We start from the raw sequence: 11753 nt of genomic DNA on the forward strand, positions 1-11753 counted from the left end.
AGCAACTGTTTTGTTATAAGAAGCCCTTCCTGTGACCTGTTTCTATATTAGAAGATACTAGGGAACTCCTGGTTTGGGGCCTGATAGAACTGGCAATTGCATGTTTGCTTCAAATAGTAAGTTTCTTGATTATATTTTAGAAGGGTCAGAAGAGATTTTAGCCAGACTTCATAATTTCACAGCATGGTGTAATTTTCTTTAGCAAAGCACAATATTAACAATTAAAATAATTATATGGGGAAGGAGGGAGGTTGTATTTAAGTGTAGCAACATGTGAACTATTTTCAGCACTGAATTTACTGCATATTTGTCAAGAGAACTACGTGATTAGGAATTAGTAAGATGCATGTCTGCTTCCATTCATAATGATTACAGTGGCCTAGAAAAGATTTTTCAGATCTTTCAGAAACAACCTATCAGTTCTAAAAAATTATTCTACATTGATGCAGTTTTCTGCTTTACTTGTGTATAAGTACAACTGAAAAACCTTCTCGTGTATGTGCTAGTACTTATTAAATAATGCTTAACTTCTACACTGTAGAAGCCTTAAAAGTTCAAATACCTGAAACATGGAGGCCAAGTATTTGGGTTGGTTTGTTTGGCAAATGGAGCGTTTACTGACCAGGAACGATTAAGCTATACTTATTTCACTTCTATAAATCGGTACTTTCAAATAAGTTTGTAGATGATTACAATTATTAAAACTTTCTTTCAGGGTTTGAAAGTAGTTGCAGTAATGGAGTAATATCAAATAAAGCGCATCAATCTTACTGTCACAGTAAACACACAACCACCAGCTTGAATGTACCAGAGCTCAACAACATAAATGTATCAAGATCACAGCAGGTTAACAGCTATTCCAGGTGAGTAAACTTCAGATGGTTCTAACTTACATTAAGGCTTGTGTTGTCCACGTGCTTGCATTGCAGAGAAGAGTTTTCAGTGGGATTTGATGTGATTTTTTTTTCAAGGACAGTTAAAACATGTAGTGTAAGGCCAACAGCTTGTGATCACTCTAGTTTTGTTTTAACTTCTGAAGCTCAACAGACTGTTTTCTCCTGTTTGTTTGAAGAAATGCAATGGACAAAAATAAATTGCCATGCTTATAGCTATTTATGGTCAGTTTTGAAGTTGTGTAGTGAAGATTAACTAGCTGTCTGGCACTTGGGATTTTGATTTAAGCCACTGACATTGATTTAAGCACATTGCATGTAGGTAATGAAAAGTTTTCCAGATACTCTCCATTTGTAGCAGTATCTGCAAAGTAAACGCAATTGAGATGCATATGAAATGCAGACTCCCTTCTATTACACACACAAGAATTGTTTGCCTACTCCAGTCACTGTCACTTGTGCAAACACATTCAATTCACAGAATGAAAGCAGATGTATTAACTGGGGTTAATATGGTTATTCATGACCAGTAAATATTAAGCTCTGCGTTGCACAGATGCAGCAGAACCTAATTTGATGTGAAATACAACAGTACTCGGCTGCGTTGTCCAAGATGGATTCCCAAATCTACCAACTAGGATGTGATGATGTGGTGGTGATAACAAAAAGTATTTCAGTTGGATAGTGATGATTGGGGAAAAAAAGTAAGAGTAGCAATTTATTTTTTAACTTCATGATTTGTGTTTGTGTCAGCAATTGCCTCTGCCAAAAAGCCTGGCAGTGTCCAGGCAACTTTGAGATTTTTCACAGGAGGAAGACAGTTCCTTGGCTGCAGAGTTGGCCAGTCAGAGAGGCCTTTTGGTTTCCTTCCCCAAAGGAAGCTGAGTATTTTTGGTTGCTTAGAAGCAAGATATTAAACTTCTAAATTGAATGGGTTTGATCTTAAGAAAGGTTTTAGGCTGTCGTTCTCCATGACGAAATAGAACAGGCTAGGATGTAACTGTCAGCAAAGCTCAGTCCCCAAAGCCATGCTGGCGTTTTCTAAAAGTGCTTCTGTGACCTGCTGTGAGCCGAGTATGGTGAGGAGTTGCATGCTCTGAATTTGCCCGAGTATCTCTTCAGTGTCTTGCTTTACTCAGTATTTGCTTTGGGTTTTTCTTCTTTTTCCCTGTCGTTCCACTGAGAGTAAATGAGAGATCAAGGCTTTTTTGAAAGAATTATTTACCTAAATGTGATATTCTCAAAGTAGGCTGTATATTGAATTAACTGTGCTTAAAAAAAAAAAAAAAGTGGGAATAGTATATTTTCTCCAGCTCTGTATATGTACAGATCGATAAACGAGGTTAAGAACTTCTAGGTGTGTATTTAGAAAGTGTTACACTGCTTACTCCTGAATATTGGTGGACATGTTTAATTTTTCAGTGTCTGAAAATGTTATTTTACTGAATGCTAATGCTAGTTGGGAGAGCCTGATAATTTCCCTGGTGCTCTGGTATTGCCAGTTGCTATGGAAAAACCTGTGGTCTAACTTGGTAATATTTAAAAGCAGCTTTTCGGTAGCCATGGTGAAAAAGTCCTGTGCTGAAGTTGTGAGGAAGATAACCCTAAGTACTTAAATATGAGTAAAACTTTTATTACTCTCTTTTCAGCAATGATGTAGACATGGAAACAGATCACTACTCCAATGGGGTTGCTGAGACTTCGTCCAATGGCTTCCTAAATGGTAGTTCTAAACATGATCACGAAATGGAAGAATGTGACACAGAAATGGGTCTGCAGTGATATTTCTTACATTTTTATTAAGTGATGGCAACAAGGTTATGTTTTTACTTGCAATGCTTCCCAACTTGAAAACTAGGGATATTGGCTCAAATCTTAATTTGTTTGTTTGTTTGTTTGTTTCACTGTTACTAGATGTATATCTTATAACTCCTGATTTAGGTGGTCAAATGTCAGGTGAGAACAGGTGAAATTGCTAACTCATGGATACTGAAGCTAGCATCTATTTCTAAGGAAGTGCCTTTGAGAAGAAACATCCTATTGTGTAGCACGCCTGGGTTAGGGTTGGCAAATTGCTTCTCCCTCTTCTTCTAGTCCTCTTACCAGTCATAGTTCTCGTGGCATCTTTGCACTTGACAGTAAGAGTAGAAATTCCAAATCACTTATATTGAAGAATGCAAATTGCTAATATTAAATGCTGAAGAACAGAGCTATATTTGAGAACTGAGATGTGAAAAAAGAAAAAAAAATTTCCACCAAAAAAATAGCCTGTTTTACATAGTTGTGGTCTAAAAAATAACTTCGTTTTACTTAACCTGCTTCATATGCAGTCATGCCTGTTGACATTAGCGACACCTGAGTATTTAAATACCCTCTGATTGCCAGCACCCTATAAAAACATAGTTTATTCTGTCAGTTATGGTGCTAGGTGTCCCTGTCCACTAAAGGCAGTCAGATCACTTAAGAGCACCCAGGCTTGGAGCTTAGACAATGGTTGTTATTGCTGGCTGTGTCTGAAGAACTGGAGGAATGCAGCCCAGCCATTTCTGGAGTTGCAAAACTATCTTCTCAAACAATTGATTTAACCAGACATCAATTAATAAGTAGTTTAAATGCAATGTGACACTCAGGACATAGCTGGTAGAGTTTCAGAATGCGGTAGTACTTACAGATTTCTATGAATGCCTCGCAGTTCTGAGGGCATGTGCTGCTGCTGATCATGCAGCTTTGCTGGTAAATACTAGGTAACTGTTGAAAAGCAAATATAATTCTGTTACAGCCCTGGAGGGGGGAGATTCAAATTGCCAGACTGTTTTTCCTGCATTACGCTCTGAAACGGGGTAATAACAAGGCCTCATTTCTGTGACAGAAAAAACAAAACACTTCTTTACTCTCTTGCAGCCTTTTCTACAGAGGCTTGCTGTGACAGGCATGAAGCAGCTGCACAGGACGCAGAGTTGTTTGTGTTGTGTTTTGGGTTTGTTTTTTTTTTTTTAATGTAGTTTTTTTCTGCCTTTGGAAAGCCATGTCCTAGATTGGGCTGCAGCTAACAACAAACACCACTGCTTGAAGACTTGTGGGTGCTTCACCTTTGTAAAAAAGAAATGTGGCTCCTCAACCTACATTGTTTACTCCCCACAGTTTGGTGTTTTTTTGGTGATTTTTTTTTCTTTTTGAAATATTTATATATACCCCTTAGTGCTGTGTATGTAATGTTAAGTAGGCAGATTTTTTTCCCAGAGGTGATATGCTCACATTTAAGAAAAAAAAAAAAAAGTGGCCACTTATAAATCCTCATTTGAAATAGTGGTCAAAATACTTCACTAGATGGCAATGTTAAAATCAGAAAGAAGAATGGTTTTGTAATTAAAGTGTACATCAAAATTCTGATGGAAAACTTGATTCCTTTGATGAAAAAAGGCAAGGAATTGATGCTTTATTTTTTAACAGGTTGCTTTAGTTGTAAATTTAAAAAAGGTAGAACTTTCAGAGAAGCCAAGGGCTGATCTACTCTTCATAAACTGCATTGGTATCTTTTAAAATCAGTAGCACTGGGGAATATTGTAGCAACTAGTAAAGAAATCGATTGTAGTGTTCTGCTTGATTACAGAAGAAGCCTGAAATGTCCAAATTATTACACTAATATATTCTACAAGGAGTATGAACAGTCTAAATGGTAGTCTTGTAGCAACATCCATCGTGGCTGTTTGGGAAGTTCAGGGGTTTTTACCCTCTATTAGCAGTTCCGGATTTGGTGTGTCTTTAGAAGTGCAATGCCAAAGAATTAAAAAGGTAGAACTGTGCAGACTTTTATTGCTGTTGTTACTCATTTTAAACTCCTATAAAATTTTAAGGTAAAATTTGGTTTATAGTCTAGCTGTTAATTTTTAACTTACTGCAAAATAAACAGCATGTGTAGACAGCCTTTGATGTTAGTTAACTAAGCCTCTTAATGTTTATAAAGGAACAATTCAGCAGTGCTCAGTATAGGAGTACGTTACACCAAGGTCTCTGGCCCAATGTGCTTTCTCTCTGAGAAGGCAGATGTGTTTTGAGTGAAATTGGGGCAGATTCTCTAGATCCATAGATTATTATTGTCAGCTCTATTAGTGGTGATGATGATGATATCATTTTTGCAGAAGTAGATTCAAGTCAGTTAAGACGTCAGCTATGTGGCGGCAGCCAAGCGGCTATTGAAAGAATGATCCATTTTGGAAGAGAATTGCAAGCAATGAGTGAGCAACTAAGAAGAGAATGTGGCAAAAACACAGCGAATAAGAAAATGCTGAAGGTATGTTTAATCTGGAAGTTGTGGTGTTAAGGTGAATCTCTGCTGCCTGGCAGAAACTTTGCACAGCATGCGGCATTGCAATACTGTTCTGCTTTAACTTCTGCAGTTCTTTTGTCTGAGAGCAGTATTCTAATCAGCTGTGGTGTGGTGCTGTCTCCTGTCTTGTCTGTGTAGCATATTCACAGGGAGCATAATTTCATACTGTAACAAAATTAAAACCAGAGATAGGAATTTAGGACTTCCCTCTCATTTCTGACCATGTAGCTTGGCCTCTTGAATCAAAGTGCCGTTTGCAGCTCTAAGGATCAATGAACCCCAAGAAAGAGCATTGATACAGATGCCTAGAACGCTTTTTAGTACTCTGTGTCTTAATTAGTTTACCTTGATTTGGGACTGCTCTGGAAAAGAATTCCCCTGCCAAAGACTGACTGCATGCAATTTTCAGCCTGTCTTCTCTTTCCTCAGTGGTTATTAAAATACCGCTCACTTCTGTCTTTCCGTTGGGAAAACCACTGCTCGCTTAAAATGGAACAAGTTTGGTTACAATTTCTTTTTATGCTTTTGTACTGATGGACACTGACAATCACCTTTGATTCTGAATCAAAATGGGTGAAGAAAACAGTCCTTGTTTTCACTAGTAGAATACAGCTGTTGAGATGTAATAAAAATCGTCTTTCCCCAGGATGCATTCAGTTTACTCGCATATTCAGATCCCTGGAGCAGCCCGGTTGGAAATCAGCTTGACCCGATACAAAGAGAACCTGTGTGCTCTGTACTTAATAGTGCAATACTAGGTAAGGAAGGGCTGGTGGTTTTCACGCGCGGTGCAGGGCGCCTTTCATTCCAGACAGGTAGCACTACTGCTCACCACACGTCGTTTGCTGGGCTGGCCGAGTGATTAACAAAGTCTAGCGATGTTACGGTGCGCTCCTCTAGTATAGGAGGGGACATATTAATGGAACAGATGTCGTCGTTGCTCAAAGCAAGAACGGGCCTCTTCAATAATGGTGCTATGCAAGGGATTTGAAAATGTCGCTTTGTTGCTCCTGCTGTCTTGCTGTAAGAGCAAACTTTGCAAGTAAACACAGGAATTTTGAAATGATTGATTTAGGCAAGCTTAAAATTTAAGCTTTCAGTGTATTCCTATGAAATGAATCAGGTATTCTAACTGCCACTGTGATTCTTTTTCAGAGACTCACAATCTGCCAAAGCAACCACCGCTTGCCCTAGCCATGGGACAAGCGTCACAGTGTCTAGGATTGATGGCTCGATCAGGAATCGGATCCTGCGCGTTCGCCACAGTGGAAGACTACCTACACTAGCTATGCATTTGAAGATCTGAGAGGTGGTGTGGCATATTCAACATGAAAAGTAGACCAGCTCTGCTGACTGGAATTTGGAATTTTAATTATGTACTAAGGACAAGTCTGTCGCTTTATGTTGCTTCCTAGTTTACAGCATGATGCAAATGATTTCTAACTTAGTGTTAGGAGAAAATTTCCATCTTTAAACCTCTTAGACAACTAAGAGTTGAAAATATCACTGATAATGTCAGACATCCAAATTGACAAGTACCAATCCTTTAAACGATTGTCCAAAACAAACCAAAAATCCTGCTCCCTTGCAGTGGGACGGAAGAATAGAAAACATGGATGTATTAGCATGTGGGTGATGTCAGTGTCAAGCAGGATGACTTGCCAACCTCCACCCCCATTGTTACATAGTTCAATCAGTGTAATTTGCAAAATGCATAAACACCTGATGGTTTGGATATATAGTGTTGATGGGAAGAAATGATATTTTTTAATGTGTACTGTAAAACTTGAATTACTCAGGAGCTGAGTGAATATGTTTGTTGCTACTTACAATCCCAACCTGTTGATCTTAGTAGTTTTTTGTTTTAACATGGTCTTTTCAACTTTGTTTCCTTGTTTAACTACAGACAGCTTCTGTTGTGTAGACTCACCAGTTTAACTGTTGTATTATAACAGTATTACATGTCAACACAGTGTGGTTATGACCTATTTATATAAAAACCAAATATTTAGTCAATTTACAGTCTTAATTTAATCTTTGTACACCTTGCATTTTTAAAAGTGCTTAAATAGTACTATATTGCAATAAAATGTAGTGATACCATAATTAACCAGCCATTAAAAACTTACTTCTACATACATGGTAGCATGGACTTGTATGCTACGTTTTCTTGGTTCTAGAGTTCTACCCTAGGACAGCAGTTCTCATGTAGACCTGTGAATTCAGAACGTTGGCTTGCTGGTCCAACTGGGGATGCCACTTCCCTGCATCAGAGCACTGCAGCAGCTGAGCTCTCAAAAGTTAAAGGTTTAATGTTCTTGCCCCAAAGCAAGCCTAGCTGGCAGTGCAAAATCAAGGCATTGAGGGAAGCTTATTCAGTACTGCCTGAAGACAGGGAAAAACAACTCTTATTCCTTGAAAGTAATCATTGGGCTGGGCAGAAGTGTCCTGCTGTGTGAGCTGACTTATGATTCTGATATTAGGATACAGCCTTTCTTTAGATATGCAAATAACTGAAAAAGCAGGAATAATAGATCGCTATTAGAAAAGCAGCATCCAGAACAGTAAGTACAACACCATTCATCTTTATTCTCTGCGAAGGAGCTGCCTTGTGGAGGCAGCTCTACAAGCCTGCTCTTAACACCAGCTGTTCTAAATCAGTATTAAGGACACACAGTCACTGCCCTGGCCCAGCTGTTCCTTAGCTTCCCCAGCCACTTCTGAAGGGGGCAGGGAGGGAAAAGAAGAGAAGAGGCAAGTCAGTCTGTTTGTGAAGGTTAGTGCCTTCTGGTGGCTGTTGGCTAGTGCTGAAAGCAAAGCAATGATGGGAGAGAAGTGGGGAAACAAACCACCTTTGTTGTGTTGAGAGACTAACTTTCAGTAAAAACGTCCTTAATAGCATCTTCTGAAAAAACAGTCTTCATACTTGATTTTTAAGCTGTGTTGCAAGCCAAATTTTTTTAAACCTTGTTGCTCTCTCCTTTTTTTCTTGCCCTTAAAAAAAAAAAAAAAGCAGTTAGTTCGTTACCATTTTTTTTCTTAGCCCATCTACTGGAGAAGCAGCAATCCATTGATTACTGCAGGATTTCAGAACAAAAGACAAGAACTGACTGGAAGGCTGATGAGAGAACCTTCCTGTCATCTTTCTTTTCCATACAACAGGGGCTTCCACCGGCCAGGGGTACCAACTTGCACCACTCTCCTTCAGAAGGAGGTACAGCAGTGCTTGCACTTCTGAAGCACAACTGAGAAGCAGACTCTGCCTGCTCAGGATCAGTAACTTTTGCCCTCTAGTGTCCACGAGCCTCACAGACTGTGCTTGCGTAGCTGTAACATCATTTTTTTATGAGGACAAACAGGCCACTATTTCCCTGTGCTCATGCAGAAGTTCTTGATCTTGGCATCCCTGCTTTAAGTTTTAGACATATCTGAAATGACTTCCAACAGCTCAGAGGTTGTAGGCTGAAACAACACTTAGTAAAGTATTTATTTCAACAAATAAAGATGGCTCTAAGCCCATATGGTGTTTCTTAATGTACCAAAAATGAAGTAATTTTTTCAAGTTCTGTCTTGCACATCCTCCCCGCTGGAGCACTCGCTACGCCCACTCAGGCTGTAGTGCCCTGCTGCCCTTCCCTTACTGTAGGGTTCTGTGACTTAAAAAGTAGCAACATACATAGGAAAGCTTTTTTTTTTTTTTTAAATGTACTTTTTAAACCACATATGCATAAAGTAGTACCGACATAACTGTTTATACTCACCCCAAGATTTGTCCACAAACTGAACTGCAGCTTTTTTAACTGGGTTTTTCTTGTTTTCAAGGGAAAAAAAATCATTTGCTGAAATAGAGATGAGTGTTAATTACTAAATTTAACCCAGACAAATCTAGAAGCAGACCCACCTAAGGAAAACTGCTTACCCTGTGCCCGGTTGGCATCTGGTCCATAGAGATGAGTGTTTAAAAAGTCTTTGGCGAGCTGTTGGTGGAGGCCTGTTATACTCTGATCTTTTAAGCACACAGCTGTATAGTTTCCTTTTGACCTAGTTAAATAAAGAGACGTAAATCCCTGTAGCATAGTTATGGAACCCAGAACAACAGATAACACTAGGCAGTCAGTGCTTTGCTGCCTGAGCACAACAGCGGCTGGTGCTGGTTTCGGATGCTCAAGCCAAGCTTTGTAGCAGCATTAACAAAAAACAAAACTGGACCAAGACTCTCAACCTGTCAACATATGCCTTTACGTGCCCCGAGTGGTTCCTTGGGAGTCTCAAACTAGTCCTGCCAGAAGCTAGTGCAATTCCTCTACAGGGACATCAGTGACAAAGAAAGGGAAAAAAAAAAGACTGAAATGCAGGAATTCAGTGCTCAACAACCAGACCTGTAGCAGCACAGAACAAAATGTCTACTGCTGTGCTAATGAATGCCCAGTTACCTCATAGCAGTTACATATACATAAAAATTATTTAATTATATGTATGTGTGTGCATATATATATATTTTACAAGCGTCCTGTACCAGAGGCCTACTAAAGGTGCTTTTAGCACATAAATACACTTTCAATCAGAGGAAGAGCAGGGGGAATGCCCAAGTGAAGAAGAGTGCATCCACACAGTGACAGAAGAGCTGCTGTGATGCCCCCTCCCAAGCAGATGGAAGCCCCAGGGACAGGCAGCCTCCATCATCTGCTCCCACCATACCTGGCACTCTTTCTTTGCTTGGCTTTCTTCACCTGCCTTTGGGCTCGGCCTCGTCTCTGCTTCACAGCCTGGCCTTGTCTCTGCTTCACAGCCCCACCTCCATGGTGCTTACCTGAAGTAAATTTAATGGAAAACGGAAGAAATTTCCCAAGCATTATGAATCAAGAGCTGCAAGTAAGTGAAAAAGGAACAGGAATGAAACAATTAGGCTGTGAAAAATAAGGTGCCTTTAGTTAACTCCAACAGGCCTTTTTCAGAAGGTCTGACTAGCAAGAGCATTGCCCTCACTGAAGGGCTGCAAGAGGGAGGGGAAGAAGCACGCCTCAGGGGAGCCACCCGGAGTACTGCTAGTCAGCCTTCCCCTTCCTTGGCATCCACAACACAAGATTCATCACAGGACAAAAATTCAGTGCAACCCAACAGCCACGAGTAACAAACAAAGGGGAGCCCAGCCTCGGTTTCATTCTCGCCACTATGGAGGACTGAGTGTTCAAAGCATCGTCCTGTGCTCACCTCTTGCTTACGGCAAGAGAGTTTTTTAAAACAGCAATAAAAGGAAGAAAAAGTAGCAGTTGCACCACCCAGCTCTATAATTCTGTGAGGTATGGACGAGAGAATTGTTTAAAAACACTTTTTTTTTTTTTCTAAAGTACTCTGAAGTACAGATGAAGAGGGCCAGAAAACGGCAGTCATGAATACTCTAGAGTCTTGGTTTTCTGGTTCAGAATTTGAAAAGAGTTACCTAATTTTTTACAGATGCTACTAAATCACAGTATATGTGAAGCATCGAGGCGATTAACAACTCCATCTAGGAATGGCCTTCGATATTTAGCATTTGTTTAAGTTACAATCTCCCTCTGGTAATCCTTGCTTTTTCTATTATACCACCTGCCCGTTATTTCCTTCAACACCTCGGGCTATTTTAACAGAAATCACTGTACGGCAAACGACTTCGGTAACAAGTCGCGGGAATCGCATTAAACGCGACTTCTTTAGATTCTTCCTCAGACACTTTTCCTCGGCAACAGACGAGGCGTGCAGCCTGCCCCGAGTCTCAGACTTTGACGAGGTCTCCGCGCCACAGCTCTAGCGGAGCGAGCCGTGGCCTACCTGGGTCAGCTGCCGCAGCCTGCCCTTCGCCTCTGTGCGGGAAGGAGAAAGCAAGAGGTTACTTTTCCAGTTGACACCCCCTTTCCTTTACTCGAAGCCCGTGTCCTCCCCGGACCCGAAGGAGCTCGCCGCCGGCTGGGCAGCGCTCCCCCCCCGTACCCCCCCCGCCCTCACCGGTCGGTCGGCGCGGCGGCCAGCTCCTGCAGCAGCGCCTCGGGGAGCAGCTTCCGTTTCTGCGGGGGGAGAGGGGAGTTACCGGGGCGGCGGAACGACGACACACGCGGGACGGGGCGGGACGGGGCGGGAGGGGAGGCGGCCCCCGCCGTACCGTACCTTCTGCTCCGTGAACAGCTCCTGCCGCCGCCGCCGCTTCTCCCTCAGCAGCTCCCGGTGCCTGCGGGAAGGCGGGAAGCGCCGTCAGGGGATAGGGGGGGAAGGCTGGCGCGCGGGTGGCCGTTGCGGCGGTTGGGATCGGGGGTGGGGGGTGCCCGTACCTCCGGACCGCCTCCCCCACCAGCTTCCGTTGGGTCTCGGCCGCCTCCTTCGCCACGCCGAAGGACACCTCCTCCGGGGCCTCGTCCTCCGAGGAGGGCGGGCTGAGGAGGGCGGCGGGCGGACCGCGCTTACCCCGGCCCGCCGCCTTCTGCCGCCGCCGCCGCCGCGCCACCGCCATCCTCTCCCTCGCACCGCTCCCCGCCCCCACCCCCTTCCCGGAAGCCGCTCCC

At 42.1% G+C, this 11753-nt stretch overlaps 2 protein-coding genes across 3 annotated transcripts in view; one reads left to right on the plus strand and one right to left on the minus strand.

Moving 5' to 3' along the window:
- The window catches only part of RANBP9 (RAN binding protein 9), a 40250-nt gene extending 32892 nt beyond the window's left edge, over positions 1-7358 (plus strand). Inside the window, exons 10-14 of one of the 2 annotated variants that reach the window (XM_069809175.1) lie at positions 716-863; positions 2543-2616; positions 5033-5184; positions 5867-5978; positions 6376-7358. In XM_069809175.1, coding sequence (XP_069665276.1) covers positions 716-863; positions 2543-2616; positions 5033-5184; positions 5867-5978; positions 6376-6506 — 617 coding nt within the window. In that variant the 3' untranslated portion in view covers positions 6507-7358. Of the gene's footprint in view, positions 1-715; positions 864-2542; positions 2665-5032; positions 5185-5866; positions 5979-6375 lie in introns of both variants that reach the window. The other variant, XM_069809174.1, reaches the window with a different exon arrangement.
- Positions 7359-7789: 431 nt separating this feature from the next.
- Positions 7790-11741, minus strand: NOL7 (nucleolar protein 7). The gene is made up of 8 exons (XM_069809179.1): positions 11523-11741; positions 11362-11422; positions 11203-11261; positions 11029-11060; positions 9919-10030; positions 9140-9261; positions 8982-9059; positions 7790-8214 (listed from the first exon to the last, which is right to left on the minus strand). Exons 1-8 carry the CDS (start codon positions 11699-11701, stop codon positions 8141-8143), a joined length of 717 nt encoding a protein of 238 aa, XP_069665280.1. The 5' UTR covers positions 11702-11741; the 3' UTR covers positions 7790-8140.
- Positions 11742-11753: the final 12 nt, after the last annotated feature.

This window comes from Haliaeetus albicilla, chromosome 21 (assembly GCF_947461875.1).
Source record: "Haliaeetus albicilla chromosome 21, bHalAlb1.1, whole genome shotgun sequence".
Taxonomy (NCBI): Eukaryota; Metazoa; Chordata; class Aves; order Accipitriformes; family Accipitridae; genus Haliaeetus; species Haliaeetus albicilla.